Source organism: Anarhichas minor, unplaced genomic scaffold (genome assembly GCF_050575085.1).
Source record: "Anarhichas minor isolate MPS153535 unplaced genomic scaffold, ASM5057508v1 ptg000045l, whole genome shotgun sequence".
In the NCBI taxonomy this organism is placed as follows: Eukaryota; Metazoa; Chordata; class Actinopteri; order Perciformes; family Anarhichadidae; genus Anarhichas; species Anarhichas minor.
The window spans coordinates 2,417,929-2,445,697 of record NW_027466491.1 but is presented as its reverse complement, the minus strand read 5'-3'; the positions used below and the strand labels follow the sequence as shown (position 1 = coordinate 2,445,697).

The window sequence follows — 27,769 nt, the reverse complement described above, 5'->3', positions numbered from 1 at the left end:
TCATTTAAGTGATGTTAAGAACAAACAATCAAAAGTGCTGCTTGGGAGACCGCAACACGTCCACATCAGCAAATGACATGTAACAATGGTTGACATCTAATTTATAGCTCAAGGAGCGTGTACAAGCAAATAAACAGGCATCCCCGGTCCGCACGTCCCTCTCAATTTGCCTCTCCCACGCTCTATTGCCTTTCAGACGCAGGGGCAGGAAGGAAAATAGAAAAGTTGAAAGTGTGCAACTTTAAGTTGATGTCTTATTTACAGGTCCAAGACCCCGGCTTCTGTTATTTTCTCTGGAAAACCTGTGCAGGCACCCGTGAAGCGAAAAAACCCTCCCTGAGCACAAACAAAAAATATTCCACTTGCACGTACAGTTTAGGATGCCACAACATCTGAACAGGAGGGATGTGAGGAAGGAGGGGCTGTTTTTCAGCCCCGACAAGGAAGAAAGGAAACGATTTGAAGACATCTCAGCGTCTCCTTCTCTCCTTTCATATCTGTCTGATTCCTGTGTTCTCTCAGGCAGATGTTGTCAGCGGCGTCTACACGGGGGCACGACGCGTGGCAGAAACTTTGAACCTCACCGTGCCCCATCCACGGGGTTGTTTTTCAAGCTCCAGTCTCGTGATCTCGCTAACTGCCACGTTATCTTTGCACCGCCGCGGCGACGCCTCCAGGTAACAAGGAGATTAGAAGCAGTCAGAGGCCCATGTACCACAGCAAAGCTTTAGCAAAAGGGGATCTTTAAATATTTAAGGTGCGAGTACGATCACACATTGTCACTCTAAGAAGAGAGGGGAACAAAGACGACAAATGTTTCGCTTGGAAATCATTTACATCTCATTGCCGAGACTCTGTTCTGAGACTGATGCAATTTCTGAATGTTGAATTTGAGGTTTTTTTGTATAAAAAGTATATAAAAAGCACTATAAACCCCCCAAAAAAATCATTCTCACTCACTGCTAATGCAATCTTCGTGCACTATTCCTGTTGGTAACCACGTCAATGATTTGTGCGGGGGAAATAACAAGTAAACAAGTAACACGTGGTGTAAGAAGGCAGACTTCTTCGGCATCTTGTCAAAGTCAATTAGAGTCCTCAGGTAATGACCCTATTTGCATTGTAAACCGGGCCCTCGTGTGAGAGGCCTAATGGGGCCACTACCTGAGGAGATTAATTGAAAGTGACATTACTTGAACTCTCCTCTTCTTTTTTTTTTTTTTGCACAGCCCTCTGAAAGATCGTCTCATTTTATTTTAATGTGGTGCCACAAGTCTAAACAGCGAGGTCAAGTCTTTGCAAACTTGGCGAGTGCGTTGGGGTAGCGGCACATGTCTGTGTTGGGAGTGTGCTCAAACGAAAAAAAAAGGGCCACGGCATGGTTCTAGGTTTTACAAATATAAATGCAAAAGGATGGATTGAGAAAGCTCTACTGCCTCAATGATTTACAAGATGCACTGCTTTACTACGCAGCGATCACAAACAGTATGGTGATTACAATCCCTTGTGACATATGCCATAACGCACGTCATTTCCTCACGTGCTCAGTATTAAAAGAATAGCCACTGAAAGGGATCGCATCAGTATGATTATCTTTAATGACTCGCAACACAATATTATTCATATATCCAAATCACATCAGGTAATGATGGATATTATGGATCTTATGGATTGATAGAAGACTGGGGGGGGGGGGGGGGGGGGATTTACATTTTCTGCTATTTGACAAAAACAAGCATTGATGTTCCATCTGGAAAAAAAAAAGATGGTGAATAAAGAAAAGTGTCACACGTTACCGCCACCCCCCCTTGTCCAGTCTAATTAGTCATATTATATGTTATTATAATATGGTTATCATCTTCCTCCAATATAAAAATGAAGGAAACGAAACACCATTTATTCACCCATCTGCTTTTTGTCTTTATATAAAGCAACAGCAAAAGCAGCAATTTGTTCTCATGGCCGAGGGCTGCAGACCTTCATTGTCTGAGCGAAAGAGTTGCATCCCACCCAATTGAGCAGGGAAGAGGGGATGGATGGATTAATACGCAGCTAGTCAGAGGAGGTGGCCACACCGCCACGCTCTAATTTATTTAATATTGCAAGAGAAATGACCTTGAGATCAGAGGAGTGCTGAATTTCTCCCCAGACGGCAAACAGAAACAATGGAGCCGTCCTAATTGTGACATTACAATCCAGCACACAGTGAGCGATCAGAGGGGGATTGATTAGAGGAGGGGAAAGGTGGACAACTTTGTGAAAAGGTCATTGCACACTCTACCTGGAGTTCTTAATATTTCCGACCCTCCGCCTCCTCTGTGAACACGCAAGAAAGTGAAAGAAAAAAAGTACAACTGTGTGATTACAGACTTTTTCTGGACAGTGATATTTTCCCCAACGCATTAGTGAAATAAGATGGTAATTTCCCGGGGCCAGTGTGTATCCAGGCAGAAAATGACAAAAGGAAATAAAGATAGAATGGAAGGGGGGCTCATCCTCCTTGCTCTCCCAGCAGGGGGGCTGACGTGGAGGTTAATTGAGGGGTTAACAGGGGGTGGCGTCGGCTGAAGGTCAGACTGATGTTATAGCCAGCAGGAGGTCCCTGCTCCCCGATGAACTCATTGAGTGTTGTTGGCCATGTTTCCATGTTAGCGCCAACGCTGCTGCCAGGTGAGCAGCGCCTTCTCTACTAGATAAAGGAGCAGAGGAGGAGGACAGTGCAGAGGTTACAGATGTGGCCATCATGATGACTCATATTTTCTGCAGCCTCACTTACAAGAGAAATAAGAAAATACAACCCAGCGTTCAGAGCGCGCAAGTCTCCCCATAAGAGAGATGCAAGTTTGGCATTATGATATAATTCAAGGGTGCAGTGTCTGCAACCAGTTGCTGCAATAATAGTAGAGGTTTAGCAATGGCAAGCAGGTACGGAGATACAGCTACAGCAGCAAAACTGTTTTTTAGGAAACAAATAATACAGTGGCGGGAAATGGCGACAGCTCCAGTATGGAAGTGTTGTTAAATTACATTCACCATCAACAAAAAAATACTGCATTTTCATTTTCAATCTATTTTCTCTCGACTAACCGGTCGGTCTATAATCCGCCAGAAAATGGTGAGAAATACCCATTATAATTTCCCGCAGCCCAAGGAGATGTATTTAAATGTCTTGTTTCAAAACCCAAAGATATTCATTACACCCTCATATACTGTATATACCAAAGAAGAGCAAGACTTGAGAAGCTGGAACCAGAAACTGTTGGCATTTTCGCTTAGATAATTACTAAAAGGATTATTTAACAATGAAAATAGTTGCCTAATTGCTGGATCCCTATTCGATGTAATTACTAGAATATTTCCAGATGTTACCGTAACTCCCTGCATGCCTGACACAAGTGTTGAACCGTATAAATCACTGTTTGGTCAGTCAGTGGACGGAGCCTCAAGCATCAAGTGAAAACAAAGACAACAGTGTCTTTTATCTGCTCGATTGGATTGAGAAGAGTTTGCCATCCTGACAACTGGAACGGAATGAGGAAGACGACAGACACAAACAATGAATTGACTAAAAGAGCATGTGCAAAACAAAACAAACATTTTATTTTTTCGAAACTTTTCTCTTTGAGATTGAAGATAAATGTACAAAACTGAGAAAAATGAGCTGTGAGCTCTAAGTTAACCAATCGAGATGAAAATGAGACGGATCAAGTGTCCGGCACAGAATAAGAAGAGAAACATACAACATAGTATAGTATCAGACAACTACTGTAGCTACATAGCCATGTATACATTTCTCTCTTTTTTAGATGAATTCTTCACATTATCTATAATGTTTTTTGACACTCTTGGCGTGAGTTAATCATAAACATGAGGTTTTACTTTCTGCTCAGAATGTGCTGCAGAGGTGCCTATCCACCCTCCTTAGACACGGTAACAGTGCGCCATTAAGACGATCCGTACATGACAGCACATTATCTTTGTTGGCGTTAGGAAGGGACATCTTTTTGTAACCGGTTAGCATGCGGTGCTAATGAAGGCCCAGCGTTAAGTATCATCACTTAAACATCAAAGCGGATCTCCAAGACAAGAAAATGACTCGACTGGTGATTCACCACAAACTCATCTCGAGATACACAGAATTAGGAAACAGAGGAGAAGAAAACTGCCTTTACCCTGCATTAGTTTACCAGTTCAACATGACAGTTCATGATTCCTTTTTCTGTATTGTGAGTCACTAGGCTTGATACCCGAAAGCCGCTTATGTGGCATGAGGGTCACCGTTTTTTAATTCCATATCAAACCCCCTCGTGAACGGAGTGCAGTTCAACATATTTACACAGTATGTATGTGAAATAGCATCACAGAAAAGAAGTACCATACGCGGCTGACAAAAGCCTAATTGTTGATGGCTAAAATTAGAGTAGGACTCGTAGAGAGAGACAGAAACACATTGTTTATCTTTACGCTGCAGTGAGATGTTATTTCTCTTTGAGTATCTTCGCTGTATTTCCAGTAATCCCAAAGCTTCAAACACTGCCAAATCAGGAGAGATGTGAGATGTATTGATAAAAGATGTTTTCATTGACCTCCCCACCATGATTTCAGCAATTGTGTGCATTTTTTTTTTCCTGTAACAACTTCAATTAAAAAGGAATGCTTGAAATAGAAAAGTAAAAAAACAACCTAAATAAGGCACGTTCATTCCTTTTGGTTTTAGAAAGTAGCATTTGTGATGCATTTCACCTTTGATAATTCACCAGTTTCAACTGTTCTACAGCGCTACAGTAGATAACTGTATATGAGAGTCTGTGTTGCAAAACCACAGTATGCAACTAAGAATGTATGAAGTGTCCCATAAACCTTTTACAGTGTTGTACAGTACGACGACTGTAACCTCAGATTTTGAGCATAAAAAAACATGTATTGAAATGATCAGAGTAAATAAATCATTTAGTTTTTCATCAAAATGACTAAAAAGATAAGATACAATTAGACAGCATTCCTGATCTTTAAGACAGTCTGTGATAATACGTCTCACGCAAAGGAGAGAACACCTAAAGTGACTGTATGAAACAGTCTCAATTTAATACTGATACCTCTATATGACCTACATAAGTAAACGAGACCATCAGTGAGAAGATTGTCTATTTCTATAGAGTTATTGGGTCCGTTTCCGCATGAAATCGGATGACATCATGCAGAATCACCGGAAAGTCCTTCAGCTCAGACTCCAGCGGGGCCTTTGTCAGCGACCGACCCGCCGCTGACAGACTCAAGATCTGGCTTCGCTACCGCAGACTATCAGATCTTACTGCAATAAAATAAGAGCTATAGAGCTAGAAAACGCAATGACTTTAGTCCACAGGGACCGTCAAAATCAGTTCCAGTTCCTTGTAGTAGCTTTAAAAAGCACAACAAGCAGGATTTCCTTAAAAAAAAAAATGTATAGACTCATACAAAAGTAATCCCTCTCAATCATCACTTATGACCATCTAGACGTGTGTTGGTAGTGTCTGTATCTGCAGAGACCCCTGCCCTCTGCCTTATTTTGCTGTGTTTGGGGCGTCAACCCTCATAAAAACGTAGTGACCGGGTGCCAGATCGCACGCATGCAGCCAAGAAAGAAGGTAAGAAAATTGCGGACTTATCCCTGAAAAAAAACGCATGTATAGCGAGGCAAAACAAAAGTTTATCTGCCGTTGGTTTTTCACCCACTTGGGGAGCACCGGAACCCTCGCTGAGGCAACACTTTTTTTGTTGTGATGACAAAGTGCAACCTACAAATCCCACTCATTGTGCCGTAATAAGAAACAACTTACTACACACCGACGATGTAACCGTCATCTTCATATATCTGGAGTTACTTCGAGCTCCTGCTGAGCTGTTTTTGATGGAGAAGCCCAGTGTCAAAATACATCTTTCAAACCATGCTTTACTCAGCCACACCTTCTCCTGCACACACATTCACAAACATATATGTCAACCATCACACACACACACAAATCCCCTCTGTCTGTTGCTGAATTCAAAGTGACAGCAGCAGCAGTTTCCCTCCATTTTGCCGTTCTGGGTCCAGTTATCCCCCGCAGAGACACCAGCGCAGGCCTCTCTATGTGGGGAAGCAGATGCCGCAGCACTCCATACAGAACTCCAGGCAATCTGAAGACTCGCAGCAGGCGTCCATGATGCCACAGCCCATGTCACAGGGGCTGTTGCAGTCGTCGCCCAGGTCGTCGGCGCAGCAGCAGCAGCAGCAGGCCTCCGACGTGCACGCGCCGCACGAGGCCTGCGTGGCCACCATGTTGCAAAGTGTCAGGAACTCGCAGAACAGGCAGGCCAAGATGCAGTGGACGCAGCAGTCTGGGTCAACTTCAAATCAGCCAGAGTGACGAGTTGTAAAGTACAATAAACACATGAATAAAATAAATTAATAAAAGAGGAACACAGGAAACACACAGATATGCCAAATTAGAACATGCATCAGTAGTAAATCAAAATGTAAGCTCTCAGTACGCAGCGCTGAGCGGAGAGACTGAATGAGGAGTTGCAAGCTCGGCAGGCTGACAGGTGGAACGGAGTAGGTATCAGCAGTAAAAGGGCGAGGGCTAACTAGGCAGCAGGGGGGGGCTGAAAGAAATAAGAGAAATTCAAAGAAATTAATTCCTTTCCTGCAGTTTTGATTAACGGACTGTTAAATAATTGTGTCATTATCATGCAAACGGCTCGGTTGATCACACAAAGATGATTACTGAAGTCCAAGAGTCCCTCCTGGTAAATAGGTGGATTAATGCGGGCAATGCTCACACCCTCTGATTAACATTTAACCTCCTCGCAGAGACCGTCTTTAAATCGCTGGTGGCAAGTTTCAGCTTGTTGTTGAGCAGCAATAAAGGGTTCCCCTTTAAATTACCAATATGCCCATTAACCATCGCAAATCTGTTTCTGAACGGCTGAATTAGTTTCATTAAAATGCTTCTGCCTTGAATAGGTAATGAAAAAGAACAAATGAAATGTTTTGCTTCCAGTGACACAGTGTGTTTAGTAATGCCAGTGCAGGACGCAGAGCCAAAGAGTTTACTTCCAGAGTTCTTTCAGTCAAAAAAAAAAAAAAAAAGATGTTATTTCTCTTCAATATAGTTATGTGCAGTAATGTAATCAAATAAATTTACCTATTTTCATTTTCCAAGAAAGGAACTCAATCTGAATTCATCAGTTATTTTTTTTGTAATTGTAATAAAACTCTTTAAGTGAAATGTGAGACATAACGCACAAGGTGAGATTTAATAGAGAACAAGGATTGTGTATGCGTAGCCCACAGATTACATCACAATTGATGTTGCCATACTGCACACCAGAACTTCTGCAGTTGGATCTAAGTCAGTAAATCATTCGGTAAGTGTGCCTGGCATATACTCCTTGCAGCTGTCTTCCTTTTTTTGAACCAGGGGCCAGTGCAGCGCCACTGCTTTGGAGTGTTAAAAAGACATGATGTGGATGGATGCAGAAAAATAGCATTACAAACAGGGCACATTTGCATAACTTTCATCAGCCCATCTAGAGCTGTCAGAAGAGGCTGTTACTGATTGGGTTAGAGGGAGAGCGAAAGGAGGAGAGTGTGGAGGACGGCATGGGAAGGCAAGCTGAGGACCGCTGGATGCTCATGTTTGATTAATCAAAGTAGAGGGGAATTTTTCTTTTTTTTACTCCATTTTTTGCGGCGCTCAGGGCTGCGGAGCTGACCAGAAGCACTAGCTGCCTGTGATACAAACAAGATAGCGAAGGGAACATGAAACGAGCAAGTGCGTACGTGTGTGTGTGTGTGTGTGTAAGGGTGCCTGAAGTTTGAATGCATCTTATTATCCTTATCTGAGGCCATAACACTGGCAGTGATGGAAGATGCATGAGGATAAAATCACTTCCGAACATCTGGTGTGGACACGCAAGTAGATCGCTTCCGGGCAGGTCGTGGATTTGTTTCATGGTGGCATAACAAAACTGATACTACCTCCTATACTGGCATCCGCTGCAGTGTTCTGCCATCTGAGTGTTACAGAATGCCACTGAGAACAAATAAACGCTGCCCGGGCCAAAGCTCCATGAAGAAAACCTCAAAGTTCAGCCTAACAAACTTTGAAGGACCCAGAGGGTATAGCCATGGCAGCCTTGAGAATGTAACAGCCTGTGAATACGGTATAAACACAGCACATAGGCATTAAGCAGCGGCCGGCCATCTCAGCTATTCACTTGGATGTATAATTCAACACCAGCGATTAGTCTGGATCTTAGAGAGGCGAGTAAGAAGGAGGGGAAAGAGGAAGGGGGGGGGGGGGTCGTATACTGTACACAAGAGAGCTGGACACGAGGCACATCTCCCCGAAAACAGAGAAAGACAGACGGACAGGGAGACAGAGACACTGGGTGAAACCAACCAACAGACAGACGGAACAGCACGCACTGACACCGCTCCTGTTTAATGTCAGTGAGCGGCGATGAAGCCCGGAGTTTGCAGGGGCCGAAAAACAGCGTCCGGCGCCTCTGAGGAAATAGTTCGAGACATCTGGAAAGCTCACATCAAAAAAAAAAAAAAAAAACGAAAAAGGGAGCGGCATGACACAAAACAAGCTGGATGGGCCTCAGAGCGGCAAGCTGTGCAAAACATTCAAACTTACAAAGAGGGAGAGAGAGGGCTAGATGGACAGACGGACAAAGATGAAGAGAGAGAGAGAGAGAGAGAGAGAGAGAGATTGATCAGACAAAGCCTTGGTGGCCATGGAAATGCACATAGGGCGCACATGAGTAAAGAGGGCAGAGGATGTGGGCTGGATAGAGAAGGTCCACAACATACACTTTAAAGCAAGCCTGTTTATAATGCATGACTGAGGGGAAAAGACGAAGCTAGAGGACTAGTGCTTACACAACACACACACACACACACACACACACAGACATCAAGGGGACTACGCTCGCGGCCTTGGCCCTATATCTCTAAATGAGCAGCTTGGAGGCCTTAACTGATTACACACAATTAACAAAAACACAAACTGGATGACAAGAGTTGAGGCAACCCACCCTGCTGAACAAAAGCAGCGTGTTAAATGACTCCTCAGAAGCGGTGGCGTTATCACACGATTGGCTACGGTGCCAACGGCGTGTGCCAAGAAACACAGAGAGCAGCAGAATCCCCAGAGCTAGCTCCTGCTAGCTTACGCCTTTTTATTTCCTGTGTTCAGGGGGCTGTTTAGGAGGCTAATTTCACAGGCAAACAGATTATGTTAATCCGTGTAAACATTCAAACAACACAGCTTGGCTGTTTTCCGGGGGGAAATAAATAGTCGAGAGAGAACATATTGATTCTGAGAGCTCTCATCTGCAAATAAGCAACACAAGAGCCATAATGAGACAGACTTGTTGAGCTGCTGTTGTCAGATTTATTTTTTTGAACCCTTTTCTCTTCTGTTCTTTACCAATTAAGATGTTGAAAACATGACTGGAACGTCAGGAATCTCTCTGGTGGATGCATCCCACCTTTACTGTTGTGGATGTGTGCCTTCTTGTTTGGTTCGCCCGCAAGTTGATCTGTTGCATATTTCAAGTCAGGCATCATCAAATAAAGATCTGACTGCCCACTTTTCTCCTTCAATTAAACTTGTATCTCAACCTGACCATTGTGGATCCTTTAATAACGCATAACATCACATTATTTTCCATCTTCACCTTGGAGTAGAAGCCCATAAAAAGGCAAAACAGCAAAGGTTCTTAGGTTGGATGAATAGAGAGGAATTGCCCCTCTGCTTTAAAGAAACATGCCTAAACCCTCATTCTGTCTATGCTTCAGAACACAGAGGGAACACATGCATGTCCACAAACACACGCACAGCAGCAGAGTACAATAGGTGGAGGAGGGATGCGACGTTAATGAGGGCCAGGGTGGTGCTGACGGGATGGAGGGAGAAGCCAGAAAGGGCCCAGAGAGGTGTGAGGGGCCGTGAGGGGCCCGGAGAAGGCTGGTCACGACTTTTAATAGGCACCCTGTGCTCTCAGGCCTCGTTAGACGGTCACACCTATCTCCCCTATGGAAAAGGACTAGCCAACCGCCTTCATTACTGGACTCACCTCGGCCTTGCACCTGACAAAGTGACGGCTTCCCTGCATGGCAAACAGACCCTCTGACTTGTTGTTAAAGAAAATAAAAGCAACAGGAGCGGGATAAGATGTCATTTGCTTGACGGGAGTGATAAATATGAGAGGTCATGCACCTCTCATCATTATAAGGTGAGAGAAGGCAAGAATTTATTATCAATATCTTATTTCAGCAGCGCCTCCAAAGAATAGCCCCTTCAACAGAGAAATCACTGTGATGGTGTTGGTTTGATGGCATATCATTTCACTGTGCGACAGCAGGTAGCGATGACTTCATAAGGTTTTTGCCTGACATGATATTTAGATTTTTGTACATATACAACTGCACAGTACAGAATTTTAAAAGACTATGAATAGCTTGCTGTATTTTTGTAAGTTATATTTCATGATAAATCATCAATAGTTTTAGGTGTTTTAATGGAGTGCAATTGTGTATTTTTAAACGCCGATGTATCAGGTGCGCAATTTGAACAAAAGTAATTGGAGGCTGACCGATAAATACATTTTAAAAAGCTGAAATTATAACAATAGCTTTGAGCAGGAAAAGCTGAAATCCAACTGAACATCAGAATCAAAGTAATTGAGAAATAAATCTGGACCCGAGCATCAAACTAACCATAAAAACATCGAGCTGAGAACCTTTTCACTTCCTGAAAGTCTGTGTTGACGACATGCTTTACTTCTGTCGGCTACTTTTGCATCGGCGGTTATTAATAAACCATTTATTTTCACTCAATCAGTAGTTAAGAGAATATCCTGAAGCTGATTTGATGGATTACATTGTTGGAATGCGTTGTATTTATTAACAATGGTTGAGGCGCTGTTCTGTGGCTCATGACTGACCAGGATTACATCTGTTTTGCATCCCATTACGTTGTTAAAAGCCACTCTTACAAATGAATGTTGGTGTATTTATGACTGGAGCACTCGGTTCTTGAGACATGGATGTTTAACCAACAGAAGATGTGATGCAGAAATTGAAGCAAGCAAGCAAATGAGTGTTTGAAAGGATAGTATCAATGTGTCTGTGCTCTCTTTTCCTCTGCGTTGTCGTTGCCCTTTGTGTGGACACTCACCCTCTGGTAAAGGAGGTTTCTGCGACCCCGTGGAACTGCCTTTACTGCGTCTGCTGCCGTCACTGTTGACTGACAAGCTGGACCTCAATTTCCTCTGCACCCTCTGCGACACAGGCATGGACGGCTGCTTCCTGGGCTGCTCCGTCGTCGTCGTCGAGGCCGCCGCTGATCTCGTGCCAGGGCCGGATCCACCCGTGGCGGCGCCCGCACTGATGTTGCCACCGCAGGAGCATGTACGCGTGGCCCTGGCCCCGCCGATGCCAGGGTGGATGCCGTTGCCGTTACTCAGCGCGGGCGTGCCAGCGCTGTTGTGGCGAAAGACATTTTGGTCCTTGCCAGCGTCTCCCTCGGCTGGCTCCGAGGGCACCGTCTGAGACTGGGGTTGAGCTGGAGACGTGAAGAAAAGAAAAATCATGTTTACTCATGTTTAGTAAAGAGCTGGTTGTCTAGTTGCAGTATTCAAGGACAGTTAAATGATTCAATTTATTGCATGTTCCAGCTGACTACTGAACAGCTGCAAGCTCAGGGTCTTAATACAAGACAATCTAATATAACTGAATATAGAAACAAAGCAGAAGGCTGCTTGTTTATTCATGCTTTTTGATGCAAATGTGGAGGACAAAACACTAAAATACGCAAGCATCAAAAGGAACTAGCGGTTTACTTTAATAACTTACTAAATGTAATGTCTATTTTTATGGAAAACTAAAGAGTTGTGGATTCCTTGTACCCGTACGGGAGTACGAGTGTGATAACCCCTTTACTTTATTCTAACTGAAGAGAACTTTGTCTGCACTCTCTGCACCTGTGATGTTCAGCTCTTTCAAACAGAACACCGTAATGGAGACGCACCTAAATAATTCTCAGCAAATCTTGCCAACGTTTCCCTAACACGATCATATCGATCACATGGCAAACATTTCAACCCGGAATGACAGAAAGGAGCGGAGAGATATAGGAACCTCATATGTGACAGGTTCACGAAAAGCCACCGCTGCAGGCAGACAAGACATTTGTGGGAGCGGTACCCAGGTGAGTTACGACAGTGTGCGGGGAAGGGAGATTAATCTGGTAAAAAAAAAAAAGAGAACAAGAGCCTGTGATACTGTGCATATACAAAAAAAAAAAAAAGCTGCTGTCTGCAACAGTAATGATCTCCTTTCCTCTGAAAAGCTCAGAGATGGCCTTTCTAAGTGTCTGTGTGACAGCAACAGAAAGTCAGGAGACAGCGACCTGTCTGATAAGAAAGAAGGCGAAGGATGTGAGTGAGCAAAGGAGGTGGCATTTTACTGAGAGGAACACCTGCACATTCAGCTCTACTGGGAGTTACTCCTACATTACCTTCCCTCCACATCAGAGCCGCTGTGCATGTGCACGCGCCGCCGGTGCACGGTTAACTTGAGATTTTGTGAATTATTCATCTCTTTTTAAAGTCTGTCTGTGTGAACCGTAGACGTATTCAGCTTTTCTTTTCCTATACTATACTTTCTGTACATACATTGAATGTATGGTATCTTCACCACCTTACTCCACAGCAGTGGAGCACGAGCTGAATCTACTTTAAGTGCTTTGCGGCTGTCCAAAACAAAAACAAAAAAATCAACACATTTTCCAAAGGGGAGGCAAACTGACAGTGAAGTTAATACGATGCTGGTAATTTCTTTCCATCTCTGTTTTCTTTCTGTCAGCTCACCAACAAGTGCAATTACGGTTAACAAGAGGGAGAGAGAGAGAGAGAGAGAGTGTGGGAATCGGGCCTCGCGCCTTTTTAACAACACATCACCCTGGGAGAGGCCGGACGCGGATGTGGATGTAAAACAAAGCAATTAAATACACACACTGAGTTTTCGCCTTCTCCTCGTTCAGGCTTCTCCATGCTGCCTCCATAAACAAATATAGACTTTAGGGATCAGGATTCCATGCAATTTGAATTAGACAACTGGGTAGCGCACGATAGAATTCATTATGCAGTGGTTTAAGACCAGGTTGATGGATTTTTCTTCTCCAAAAGACAAACGCCTTGCAGTCTGCCCATGACAATGTGGGGCGAGACTAAAGCTCGCTAACAAGGAGACGTGGAGTATGCTACATCTGTTGTTGTTCTTCAGTTTTACCTCTGACAGCTTGCCACGTTTTTCGCCCCTTTTTAATACATGCAATTGTTTTTCCACCAGTCTTTTGCTTTAATGCTTGGCAAACCGTTGATATATAGGAAGCTAGGAGCACACACACACACACACACACACACACACACACACACACACACACACACACACACACACACACACACACACACACACACACACACACACACACACACACACACACACACACACACACACACAGTAGGGGTTTCTACATATCAACAGAGTGGGCCTTACTTGGGTTGGCCAAAGGTGCTTACTTTCAAATGGATCCGGTGTAATCACATTATAGTAATCTGGTTCTGCTACTTCAGGGTGCACCAACCAGTTGTACCACTTTAGTTTTTTCCTGAGTCAGCTCGCTCTCTTATCAAGAATCACAAAACAAAAGTTAGCTATTCAGCAAGCTGTGACCCCATTTCGAGAAATCAACTCCGCTAGATTTGTCTTAATTCCACTGACGCAAAGGTTTGTCACGTTTTCAAATTGGCAGAATCCAGAAATGAAAATCAGAAAGCCGACTCTTCTAAATCACACTGCTGCCGTTTTCTCGCATCGCAATTTCACCCATCAGATGTAGCCACATATTTCAATGTGTAAACACAGAAATGCACTCGCTGACATTTTACTGGAACTGAAGGGGGGGGGAAATCCCTCTCTATAGCTAATGATTAACCACACACAGACACAAACAGCACAAATCACAGCTAAAGAGGCACAGCAATAATAATTCACCCGTTTCTTGAGTATCACGTCAACACAACAGCAAACCTCCTGCCTAGAGGATGACTTAACAAATCAATCACCCATAGTACCTCGCATAATAACACAGTAGTTTTTCCCATTTTGGCTAAACTCAAACCCACATAAACACACGTTCATGCACAAAAAGGCCAAAGTAGACTGGGAGGCATAATTACCTTTCCTTTTGAGGAAGTCAAGCTTTCAATCTACCAAAGTATAAATAGTTATTAAGAAACCACCACGTAAAAACCAGAGTACATAAGCGGCGACTCAGGTTACTGACACACTGCAAAGCCCTAAAAAGTGGTTCAAAGTCTGCAGAGAAGTGTGCCTCAGTGGCACGTTCCTGGATAGCCGTAACACAGGCAGGTCTTTATTTTTATCCTGATGAGCGCCTGTGACTGAGATGAATGGACACAATGGAGTAATATTCATAATCATTGATCATGATAATGACGATACTGTCAAAAAGATGGCAATGACAGACTTGTACAGTCACCGTGAGACAAATGACGACGTAATGAGAGAAGGCAGAAGTACAGGAAATCCTGTTGGATTTGTGCTGCGCTGGTGAGTTGGCGCATCAGAAACTTTCACTGTACCTGCAGTGCAGTGAGGGAAAAAAAGGTGTGCAGCATATGTTCATTAGCACTTGGCTGTTGTGTACTGTAAACCTACAGACAATAGAGATTCAGGAAAATTCATCAAGTCCACTTGGAAGAAGATCGAACGGCCAGAATTTGGGCAAAATTGGACATGTCAAATATGAGCGGGGGGCTGTTGATAAATGTTCAAGGAGCAACGCAGACACTGCTGCTGCTTTGTCCCTGCTGCATAACACAACAGGAACCACAAACGGCATCAAAATTTGATACGAACAACTCCCAGCGACTTTAAAAAAAATCATACGCAGTTGTGCATTTGCCACAAGCTCGTCGAGATAGGTAGGTGTCCTGAGATAACCGACAGCACGCAACCTGACAGGTTGCATTAAAACACCATGTTCTGGAGGAGGAAGTGGACACACACACACACACACGCACACACATACATCAAATTGGACTTGTAACCGCCCAATTTCTAGCACATCAACAACTGTTGAGAGTGTACATTTGTAGTTGAATAAAACATGGTATTCCCCTACACACACTGTCACACACATCACAGGGGAAACTAGGGGGTGAGTGGTTCTTGACTGTCTAAGCAGCATCCCAATTTGGTCCCAGCTACTAGTAGCTGACAGCCTCAAATATCTGGGGAGCATTTTTAAAAGGCCAGTGTTTGATGGATTCACGAAGAACACACAAATATAATTGCCATTTGTCACCGAGTCTTCAGTGGCTGCGCCACACAGGGACCGAGCGCCGAGGTGCCTGGAGAGCGCTGGCGCTGCGCCAGAGCTGTGCGCTCTGTATGTAAAACGGAGTATATAAACACCTCCGTTTTTTGTCACAGAAAATAGGTCCTACAGGAGGGAGCTGGAAATTGTACCCAAAAGACAGAAGGAAGAAGAAGAGGAGTATATATATATATATATATATATGTATATGTCACAAGCCTACTGGATCCCCACCACACACACACACACACACACACGCACACAAAGAGGCAGACCTACCAGGAAGAAATATGCATGCATGCATGCATTTCAACTGAAACAGCGCTGTATAATAAACAAGAACTCTAAAAATAGTTACGAACATGAAGATATAACGCGGAGGGTCAAACAGGGGCGTGTGTGGAGATTCTCATTTACACACTGCGATGCCGACAGTCGCAGGTAAAGCAGGGAGCGGACTGAGCAACCGCACAAGCTCTGCGTTTCTGAAGCTTAGTCCTTTTTAATATGAATGCCCCGGAGACAGAGAGAAAACAGGAGAAGGGAGACAAAAGGTGTTTGCCCAGGCTTATTAGAATGCCCATCATAGAGAGCATGCAAGTTATTCCAACGTCACATCACGTCAACCAAATAAACACCACAATCCAGATCTTGTATTCATCTCCTAATAGCCGTTATTACACAACGCTACGAGTTTGTGAGTTAAAAGTGAACGGAGGTGGAGAGTGGAAGAAGGGTCTTTGTTTTTAGTTATGAATCCCAAAAAAAGCAACGTGCAGAATACACAGTGACAGTTAGCTTTGAAATGCTAATTCCACTGACACGGCCAGTGTTTTGTTTATCTTATTGCGCCTTGTATTAGAAAAACATGTATATTTTCTGCTCGGCTGGGCATGTACCTGCATGATTGAAATGCTAATTTGTAAATGTGCAATGACCTAGCCAGACTCTTCTTACCACCACCGCCAGCACCTCCTCTCTCTGCCAAAACAGCCTGAGGTATCATCTCTCCTCCTAACAAACAGCAGCGCGTGGACCAGCCCCTGCTTTTCAATCCAAAGGGATATATTTTCTCATTAGAAATTATACATCTTCCCTGTCCATATTTATAGACGCAAAACCAGGGGAATTATACTGTAGAGAGAGTGAGAGGGGACAGAGAGAGAGAGAGAGAGAGACAGAGAGAGGAAAATAGTACAATGAATGTTATTACAAAGGGCTCTGATTGAAATTTTCCTTGGGCGTATCAAAGACCCGTTTACCGTTTGACCTTAAACTCCGGGACAAGGACTTTCTTTATTGTCTAGAAGGACGCATTGGACGGAACAGACAAGCGACTCCAGGATCGTCATTCAAGTGTCCCGGCACGACAAAAACCCCACAAACTGTGATTAGCATCAACATAATGCAGATATAAGCGCTGTGAAATTAGAGCAAATTGGTGATGTCAACTGGCAAACCAAGAACGAGCGTTTGATTAGAAAATGAAGACTCCTGTAGCGTAAAGACGTGGGCCGTCTTTCGAAATGGTGCGGCCTCGTCTTGAGCTGTTTACACAGAGTGGACGGCGACGTGGCACGGGCTCACACAAATGTCACTTGTTCCAACAGATGTGAAAGAAAATGCGACTCTGGACATCGCACTGCAATCCTGGCCCTGTCAGTCGATACACACGCATGCGATGTTTTGTATTTATCCAAGATGAAATGGCGATGATGGCGGCAGCGCGGGTGATGATGGCCGCTGAGGATAGCTAAATGACCTGCTCTGATATTGGATCCTCATCAGCAAAAGTGACAAGCTCTCTATGCGTGTGTGTGTGTGTGTGTGTGTGTGCGCGCGTGTGCGTGTTATGGCAACCTGCAACAGAACTCTATTAGCTGTCTTCACCTGTCAAGGCTGATCACATTGTGTAGCATCTCATTTTAGCAGGAAACATCCCATTCCAGGGCCATCAGTCAATATTGCTCAGCTGGTTTTCAGTGGTGACACACTTATTTTCCCCACCCTGTTTTAATTCTCCGTGACAGTCATTCAAATTTGGCTCCTCCAACCTGCTGAAGGGGAAGTGACACGCGGAGACAGAGCTTAATATTATTTCCGACCCCCTCCCTCACCGCCGCCGCCCCCACCCAACATTGAGAGGAGCAGGGCATCGGGGATTTACTCATTTCAAATGTTGCTGCTGATTGAGTGGAAAAAATACCCCCCCCCCCCCCCCCCTCCCCGGACCTTGTTCTGCTTAATTACATTTTACAGGAGCAAACGCAACTTGAAAGACAAGAGCTTGATTTGAGGACACGAACCTCTCAGCGTACCGCGTGCACGGGGCTGGCTAAGGTGTGTGTGAGTGCTGCGAAGGGGGGAGCTGGCGGTGGGGAAGAAGGGGGTCATCAATTATCCTTTGATTTCAAAACGGAACATTTTCCCAGATTAATATGTCTGACTGCGATCTAAATCATTGAAAATCCCAATGAAATGCCATTTTCTCTTACATGAATCATGTTGAGGGGAAGTCGCTCGCACTCGGCCCACCCCGACACCCCCCGAGCTCCGACCACTGGAGTCTCCGGTCTCTCCACTGTTGTGTGGAATTTGGCACGGTTGCTAATTTGAGTGCTACTAATGTAGCAGAAGGCAAGGCATCACGGAGCGTTCAAAGCCTTACAACCTGGCTGCTGAGAGAGAGACACTAAATGGTGCCTTATTCTCTTCCTCTCCTCATTTCTGGGATGAATTTGTACGAGCCTGTTTCTGCATTAAGCCTCGTCAAACGCCTTTTATTCTCCCTCATCTGTTTCCTACCATCTAAGAGGGGAGAAAGAGTGTAGTATAAAGTCAGCCGAATGCGCGAGTGCAGAATCTTTAAAAAGCTGCACATCTTGCACGGATTTAGGCTTTACACGGCTAGCTCCCACAATTTCTAGAAAGATCAATTATGACGTGACTCAGAGCGGGCCTGAGGGAGCTGCCAGGCTCCATACTCAGAAAAAAAAAAAACGTGCTCCACCCTCTCCTCGCTGACGACTCAAAACAAAAAAGCAACAGAGCAGGAGCGAATGGGAGGGGAAGAGGCGGGAGGGAAGAAGGGGAATGGGGGTATTTCAGTTTCAGTTACATCGATGACTCAAATATTCCACACAGCTTCAAAATCTCCTCGCTGAAGCAGAAGTTCCACAGGAAACTCACTTGTTTGAAATTCAACGGCAGGCGCGCAGACGTGCACATGCGCACACTCGCACTTGTGCACACACACACACACACACACACACACACACACATAAAGGGTGTACGCATGCAAAACGGCGGACATCAACCACACACACCAGATAAATACAGTGTGCATCTGCGGCCGATCCACTAACGGCAGCCACTGCTGGAGTCAGAGATGAGGATCTGGCAGAAGCTCCAACACTCCCTAAAAGCCAAAATACAACCGAGGTCTGTCTCTGGGTCAGAGAGGGGATAGACAGTCTATCAAAATGCCCCCACACCTAGTTCCTTTATTTGCTCAGTATCAATCTCAGCATTAACCCTCTGCTAATGGGACAGCTGTGGGTCAGCGCCTCGCATCTTCGGGATGCCAATCAGGGCCTTAAGCTGAGAGATCAGCCTTCGGGACAGAGGTGCTCGTCTGCCTTTGAGTGGCTTTTTAAACACGGAGACGCCCGTATTGATTTTAGCTCTAGCCTGAAAGAGAGGAGGGGGGAGGGGGGGTATTGCACTAGCCAGGGCCTGTGTCGGCAGCGGCTGTCTGTGTGTCTGGACGGGAGCCATCCCCAGGTCCCCGGTCACCCTCCACTGATCAGGGGGCCTGACAGAATGACCTAGCAGAGAGGCACTGAACCTGCAAACACGAAGGGGGCAAGGAGCTGGAAGCTCGAGGGGGTCGGGGGCTGGCGGGGGCAACATCAGCAGAGATCTCAGTAATAGAAAAGGGTTTTAACCTTAATGTTGGAGCCCAAACCCTGTTAGAGGCCAAGTAATCCCCCCCTGCACTGCTCTCATTTGAACTGGCTGATTTTTCTTCTTCTTCTTCTTCTCTCTCCCTCTCTCTGAGTGGCTTGTGAAAGAGACTGACGCTGTCTGCTGTGGCATTGGTTAGAGAGACGGTAATGATGAGCAGAGCAGTCCGTCTACCTCTACCTTTAGTATTTGTAGTAGTCGAAAGTTGCATCAACTCCACCAACTACGATATTGGTGACAGTTAAGAAAAAAGAAAACGTATTTTTCCACTTACTGTCCCTTTAAATTGATGAATCCATGCAAACATATGTACTTTTATATAGGTGACACTTTGAATGCAGGACTCTTCTTTCATTATATACTGAGGTATTGCTACCGTCATGCAAGTGAAAGATCTGAACACGTCTTCCACCACAGCAGATACGTGCTGCAAAAGAACCAGTTGGACACAAAAGGTCAATTGGTGTGAAGACGTCTTTGAAAGGATTACTATTAATATTCAGATTCTCTGCAATAAAGAGCATAAAAAAAACAACCTCTTCCTTCCATATACATTATGGTGCCTTGTAACATAAGTGCTTAAAAAGAGTGCGGTCCATGTATTGAGGTATAGTCATATCTATCATCATTTGGCTCAAGTATTTTGAATATCTTTGAAAAAAAAAAATTAACAGTGAACAGGCTCGGGCACTTCTGGGTAAAATATGCTAATTAAGACACTTGAAATTTCCCATATGAAATCTATCTGCACCAAGACAATGAGAAAATAATTACAACAGAGGTAGAATTACAATGGCCATTTTAATCAACCCCTACACTAGCATTTCACCCTATTTATACAGATTCTGATTCCATGACCCACTGGTAAGTAATCACTTGAAAATTATGGCTCCGTTATAATAGGTCGACGCTTTAGACACATTATTCCTGCAGAGACAAGGGCTCTGAAGATTACAATAAAGATATGAATCTTGTATAACAACAATCATCATGCACTTTGTCGGGTTTCAAAAAAAAAACATTCTGGGGAAAAAAGACAAACTGTCAGGAGGTTAAAAAGTCTTTAAGTACTTAAGCAACTTTGGAATATACATGAGGCAAAGTGTGACAGTCTGAGAATGTTGATTCAACACTTCAGCAAAAGTATTTCAGCACTGATGATGAAATGAATGATGAAGAGGCACTTGCCCTTTGTTTTATCTTCATCTAACTCTGCCCAACTGTCTAGTATCATAACACTTTATCGGTTTGTATATAAATCTGAATTGTAGCACCGTCAAGGAATCTTTTTCTTGCAAGAAAAGGTGCGAGTGCGAGACTCTTCCCCCCCCCGTTAAACAATCCCTTTTACTGCATATATTAGGGGTCACAAATTCACTTCCAAAAAGGTCAATTCTGCGCACAGGTAATAACCTTGAAGGTGTGCCACTAAAGAGTCCAATCAGGGACTCACACAAAGGCCAGAATAATGTCCTTCTTAAAAAAAACAAAAAAAAAACAAAGTCATGTTATTTGACCTTCCCTTTCTCACTACAGAATATTACTGAGATAAAAAAAAAAACAGACCTGTTCTTTGGAAGCTAGCGAGGTCATCTTTATCAAACAGAAGAACGTATTTGACTATCCGGTGAATAATGTGACGCTTAAAACTCCTAAAACTGGTGCCGGGTGGTGGCAATTTATTCTGAGGCAGGGGCTGGAAGAGCCGAGGCTCTGCTTGCAGGAGATATCAGCTGCTTGAAAACCCGGAACGGTCTCTTGAGGAATGTCCGTCTCCCCCGCAAGATACTCCCTCCCTCCCCCAGGATGGTGGAGCCACAGGAGGAACCGATCACCGACAACGGCCCAACAGGAAGGGCAAAGTTTTACTCTTTTTTTCCGTCTAACAAGCAGCAGGGCAATGGCAACCACCACACTTCTGTATAACCGTGTGCATTTATGATACCCAGTTCATCATGATAATTTCAGCTTTTTAGGTCACACACACACAATCATTAGTTGTGTGGCGAGGTTCAGTTGCTCACTGTTAAATACACTGTTTTACGTGTGTTTACGTTGCCGCTTTAAGGGGACCCTTTAGTTAAAAAGACGACGTGTCAAAACAATGTTCTCATGACTGAAATAGGATATGTGCTGTTATTACAACACTACAATAGGCTTCCCCTTGTTGTGAAAAGTCGGCGTCCAAATACTGTACACCAGCTTTCAATCGGACAGCCGGGTGTGTGTGTGTGTGTGTGGGGGGGGGGCAGGATGTAGGCAGCTAGATGATTTCTTATTGATTTCCTGTTTCTGTGGAAAAGAGGGCTCTCAATTACCCAGCCAGCTAGCAATCCGATTGGTCACCTCCTCACCAAACAAAACCACAGTGAGACTATGACACTAATGGGTTAACTTGATCCCCCCCTACAATAATTTTCCAGCTTCGATTCAACCACAGACAGAGAGACACGGGTACATAAAACTTTCACAAAGATTAGTGGTTATTATCACCGCACAGATTTGGGGTTTTGCCTGTATTTGACAGGACTATAAATGTTCTTGTAACTCTCTCAAAAGAGAAGTAGCATATCTTCCTCCCTCAAACATTCTCTTACGAAACAGTGTGTGTGTGTATGGGAAAGAGAGAGCCTTTGAGGATGTGTGTGTGTGTGTGTGTGTGTATGTGTGTGTGTGTGTGTGTGGGGGGGGGGGGGTCGATAGGGGCGACATCAATTACGACGCAAAACTGTTGTCACAGGGGCTTATCTGCTGAGATGAAAGAAAAGCATGCCTCCCTGCAGAAGTGCAATACTCGACACACACCTGCCAAACTAGAAAGACCTCTTGACAGAAACTCTTTGGTTTGGTTTTTTTGCAACTGAATCTCTTTTCCTCACTGATTCAGTAAACACGCCACCGGCAAGTCATTAAGCTTGATACCAAAAAAAAAAAAAAAAAAGGCAGGAAAAGGCGCCCTGGAAAAGTTAACAACCTAGAAACAAAAGAACTGTTGTGGCACATGCAAACAGAATCCTTATTATAGCTTGGCACTTACACGGATGGAAGCAATCAGCTGCTATTAGCCTTTGCTGACACATCTCACTCTTCTTAAGAACAATAACACACACACACACACACAGACACACGCACACACACACACAGCTTTCAGCCGGTTTCATTTTGTGACCTGCAATCCATAGCTCAGTATGAAATCATTTCACTGAACAAGAGTGCATCTCGACTTAATTAGAGCTGCTCGTAAATCAAGCAGTTCAATGCCAAATAATTGTTTTGTAAAACCTCCCCGTGTCGCGACATTTGCATGTTGCGTTTGCAACGTGATTATTTCAGAGTTTACAATACTTCCAAAGTTTTACCAAGTTATAAAATCAGATTTTAAAATGCAGAAAAAAGAGCCAACCATCATTATATGATCAAAAATGTATGTTATTGGCGCGGTAGATTATTGTTCGGAGCAGTATACCCCTATGTTATCTTAGCATGAAAGCTGAATGACACTGAAGTCTCTGTTGAACAGAGAAACGCCTCCAGCAGCTGGCACAGTTCTTCCCCAAAAAAGGTAAATGTTTTGTACGGGGGGGGGTGGCTAAGATGCAATCAGTGCGTAAAGACAGTTTATGCCAGAACCACTAACAGGATTTCCTCTTTTCCAAAACACTGGGCTGCGGTTGAAGGGAGAAGCGAAAGTGGAGACACGAGCCAAGCCTTGGCCATGATGGCAGGATGAGCGAGCACGCACACCAAGAGACCTCGGTGCTATCTCCATGTTTTAATTGGAAACACCGAAGCCAATATTTTGTTTGGCCAACTGACCCTGTGTACAACTCTCAAAACAACGTCCATTCTTGACAGTTGGAGCGCGTAAAAAAAATAAATAAAAGTATTTAAATGTTAAATAAAACAATGCGAAACTCCCGCTGCATTTAGCTCAACCATCCGATGGTTAGGTACATTATTTTCACTCTCTCCAATTACACGGCTCATTGTTGTTTATCATTAAAAAAAGATAACAGCAAGATATCCTTCTGTCCGCCCACAGCGTTCCCACGTTGGTAAAACTTACTTCTTACGGGCTCGCAATGATTCGGCTTCTCCTTCGTCACGTGACTCTGTCTTTCGGCGGCTGGTTTCCTGGGAGAGGGTCTTCCTGACGATTCACTGTCGCAAGCATCTAGGGGTCACAAGCATCGAGTGTTAAACATGGCGGGAGAAGGAAACACACAAAGTTAAGCAGCAGAATATTATTCTGTTTGATTTAATGTCATCCTATCACGAGCTCAACTGCCCTAAATGAACGTGCATTACAGCCACTCCTCCAAACACGAGTTCACTTTTACTGCAGGGTCAGCCGCGGTGGACTAAGTATCAAGGACGAGCCGGAAGCGCAGAGGTGTTCTTTTGTGCCAGAAGAAACACGGGCCGCTGGCAAATGGTTGCACAACATGGCGGGGCGGTTCAGGTAAAGGCCCTGCCAGAGCTCTGGATCTCATTTTCTCTCCTTCTGTTCCCGGGTGTGCTCTACCTGCCAAGCTTCTTTTTACTGCCATATAAAGGCCGCATTTATCTGTATTGGAACAAGTATGTGGGCAAAGACTCTAGGCCAGATAGCTGCGCAAGAACACAAGAGACGGTTTCACTCATCTCTCTGAGCCGCGTCCTCTTGGCTTCTCCACTTCCAACACACACACTGCTGCTTTTGTTCAGTAAATAAACCTTCCACAATGACTTTATTCACTGGTTTGGTGCCAGATGCCTGCTCATAGCCCAGAGTTTTGTTTTGTTTTCTCTCATAGCTTGCAAGTTTTTTCAGTAACACACTCGTCTCTTGAGCACACTTTTGCAGCGATTCTAAAGAAGAAGAGAAAGAAAAGAAAAAACGGTGAGGAATGATTCAGCGTGAGCTAGCAATCTCGTTTTTTAGCAAAAGCTCGACGCGTTTGTTCCAATGCTACAACACTCTCTGTTTGTAAGCAGTGATGGATGGGCGGGAGTGGAACGGATGGGCTCACGCCAGCAGCCCTGGATAGATATGGCACATACCTCAGCTTGGCGCTGATGTATGGTAGCGGCGGTTGCGTTAGCAGTACTGTGTGATGCATCGCGGTATTTAGTGATCACAGTTAGAAATAAATTGCTCTGTTCTCAGTACATCCACAGTCCCCTGAGAGGGGAAATCCAGTCTTAACTGCGAGCGCCTTTGAAGGTCCAGCGAAAATCCATTCGCAATCCAGCAGCCCCAGTGATTGCTTACTTTGTCCTACTTTGCTGTTTTTTGACAGTGCCATAATGATGCTTGGTATAAATAGGATGGTTAACGGTTCATTGCTTGTTTGAAGAAAAATGAAAAAGGGGGGTGTTGGGGGTAAGCTTATTTTACATGTGATAATCTTAGGGGCAACTAGAAAGTTAATTAAAAACTATAATTGGCTGTGGTTGCTGTTAATAGTCACCAGGGCGTTTCTTCAGACTTTATTGAGGGGGGAAAAGCTAAAAACATTATCAAGGCTTAATACTGAGCACAGATACTGATGTATACTAAAAAAAAAATCACATGTTCATAATTTACAAAGACAAGGCTGCTATTGTCCCAAGCAGAGCGACAAACGCTGATCTGCACCAGTAATCTGTTGACGTGGCTGGTGACTCATTTGCTCTTGTTTTCTCTCACGTTTGACTGTAAAAGCAACACGAGTTCTTGACGGAATATGTCACCGATATTTATAGCTCAGCTTCAGTGCAAGCAAGTGCACTGGTTGCATGGAGAGAAGAACAACCCATGAACATTCACGAGAGAAAACATCTGATGCTCATGACCTGTGCATTGCAGTATAATATATATATATAGTAGGTATTCTTAAATGTTTGCAAGTCACAAACGCTTAAACAGATGCATGATGATCTTATGAGAACTATGTTGTTGTGTGTGAACCAGTGCAAAGACATATTTAGACTTTGGGAGGTTTTTCCTCACTCTCCTACTACTTAATGAAATATTAGTTCAGTTACATCTCGCCGAAGGACCTCTGGGAACCTCTCACGGCCCCCAAACCCCCACTTTGGCCACCTCAATTGTGAATTAGTATTTCCCCCATGCTAGTGATTCCAGGCCTGCCCTGTGTGTGTGTGTGCCCTCCTTACCTTGTGAGGCTGACAGTAGGGGACTTGTCTCTTGCTGCGGGCCCTTCCCTGGCCCTGCCGGCCCATCCGGAGGAAGGACGGTCTCCTTGGACATGAGACAGTCGTCTTTTTTTGGAACACACGCAGAAGAAAGTAGAAGAAGATCTCCTCCCTTCCCCTCAGCGGTGTGAAAACCAGTATGTCATCATCAGCTGAGGCTTGAAGACACAAAGCAACACCGTGTCATTACTCAACACGAGACAGCCGTCTGCTTATTCACACGCCGAGAAAGTGACGTAGAGCCGCAGTGAAACTTAGTGGAAATTTCCCTTCTCTCGCTTTTTTTACATAAACTTGCTGAGAGACTCCATGTGCAGCCCATTTGTTCACACACACACACACACACACACACACACACACGCACACGCACACACACACACTCCTCTTTTCTTTATCAAAAAAGCGTCAGACTCTCGCTAAGTGCTGTTTATAGCTAAAGAGGATGTATTGTTTATAAAGCATAACTTACCTTTCAAACATGACAACTCCCTCGCTTAAAATCGGACTTATTCCCATCCTTCCTTCCTCCGACTCCTTCCCCGAAATGTAGGAGAAAAAAAAGAAAGAAAAAAAGAGACGAAACTGGGTGAAAGAATAACTTTAGCGTTCAAAAACTTTTCTCCGGGGAACTTTTAGCAGCCAGTGTGTCCCGGGTCCAACTTCGTCCAGATGTTGTTGTCGTATGACAAACTATCAATAATAGTCCTCTCGACGCTCAGAGGCGGTAGTTCGCTGAGGATAGTTGCGTCTCAAAACATTTTCATCATATCCGGATTCCTGCAGTCTGAGCCAGTGAAGTGAAGGCACTCTTCTCTCCCTTCGCTTCCCGTTGGCGGCAGAGAAGTGAACACAGCCCTCCCTGAACATGTGTTCCCGAAAATAAAGTTTGGCAAAAGCGAAAAATAAAATATTGTGGAACTTTTTTGTTGTTGTTGTAGAGGCTTATTCTACATGAAATATGTGGAAAAAAATGTGTTACAATGTATGTTACAAGCTTATGATGTCAAAACATCATATTTAGTGGCGCCTACTTTGGGAATTAAACATTAAATACAGATGTGTGATTAAAAAATAAATCCCAGTTTTGCTCAGATGTCATGGAGATAATCATTTTTAATTGTTTACACGTGGTCTTGTTTTTACGTTGACTTGTCACGTAACTTTTGCTGAGGAAGGCCATTAGAGACTTTGTATCTGTATAATCAAGAGCATTTCCAAAGTTAAAAGGAACTCTTAATGCTCCAAGTTTGGGAAAATATAAGTTACTGGATTTTTGTGTAAAATGCTTTTGAACACTTCTGATACAAGATCAGATAAACTGTTTGTTGCAGCAGCACAAGGACAGAATTACAGATAACTAGAGAGAGTCAAATAAAGAACTAATAAGAGGTGCATACACCTAAAATAATAATATAGTACAACATGAAACAATAGAGCTTTTGGAGAAATAAGAAATACAATGTAAAGTGACAGCAGTGTGGTATATAAAGCAAGTCAGTGAGATTAAATAAAACCATTAATAGTGATCACACAAAATGCCATTCTGTGAAACTTTTATTGCATACATATTATAAATTGAGTAATTGCAATATGATTGAATAATCCTAGTGTTGGGCTTCAACACTCACAACAGCTCAAGAAACACATACATAAATAGCATTGTTTTATCAGCTTTACACTTCATGACATTTCCTGATTGTATTAGAATGGCTGATAAACAACATGTTCCACAAGCTTGATACAGAGAATGCCACATTCGTAATGTGTGGGGTCTCAGATACCCCAGCTGTAAATCAAGTTTAAATACAATGGATTTTCTTATTCACTATATCTGTGGTTGTGTTGACAGAACTTTTTAATAGCACTACCCCTCCCAAATACAGTAAGTCGATTAGGATTTATTTTATTAGAGTTTTAGAACAGTGTGTTTATAAGAGGTTAAAACTCTCTGGGGTTTGATTGACCCTAAAAATAAGTAAGGTTACCCTGTAGTATAACATACTGTACTTGTTTACTGTCTGAGACCCGTGCTTCATTGAAACTTCCGGTATCTGAAGTGTTGGTTGGATCCGGGCCTCTAGCCAACCCTATCTCTATGACGAACCAGAAAGAAACTGGAAGTCAGCTGGAAAGTTTGCCAACATGACTTAAAAGTTAAAACTATAAATATAGGCCAGGCC

General features: G+C 43.9%; 1 protein-coding gene across 1 annotated transcript; it reads right to left on the bottom strand.

Moving 5' to 3' along the window:
• Positions 1 to 3,578: 3,578 nt before the first annotated feature.
• mdfic (MyoD family inhibitor domain containing) lies at positions 3,579 to 26,390 on the bottom strand. Its single transcript, XM_076111850.1, has 5 exons — positions 26,059 to 26,390; positions 25,551 to 25,747; positions 23,476 to 23,583; positions 11,217 to 11,603; positions 3,579 to 6,369 (listed from the first exon to the last, which is right to left on the bottom strand). The coding sequence occupies exons 2-5, from the start codon at positions 25,642 to 25,644 to the stop codon at positions 6,110 to 6,112; spliced, it is 849 nt and encodes a 282-aa protein (XP_075967965.1). The 5' UTR covers positions 25,645 to 25,747; positions 26,059 to 26,390; the 3' UTR covers positions 3,579 to 6,109.
• Positions 26,391 to 27,769: the final 1,379 nt, after the last annotated feature.

Excerpts from the sequence above, each read along its gene's own strand:
- mdfic (XM_076111850.1), bottom strand. The coding sequence starts at position 25,644 with ATGTCCAAGGAGACCGTCCTTCCTCCGGATGGGCCGGCAGGGCCAGGG. Across the intron at positions 23,584-25,550 it reads CCTACTGTCAGCCTCACAAG|ATGCTTGCGACAGTGAATCG; the intron begins GTAAGGAGGGCA and ends TGTGACCCCTAG. Across the intron at positions 6,370-11,216 it reads GAAACCTCCTTTACCAGAGG|TTGACCCAGACTGCTGCGTC; the intron begins GTGAGTGTCCAC and ends GCTGATTTGAAG.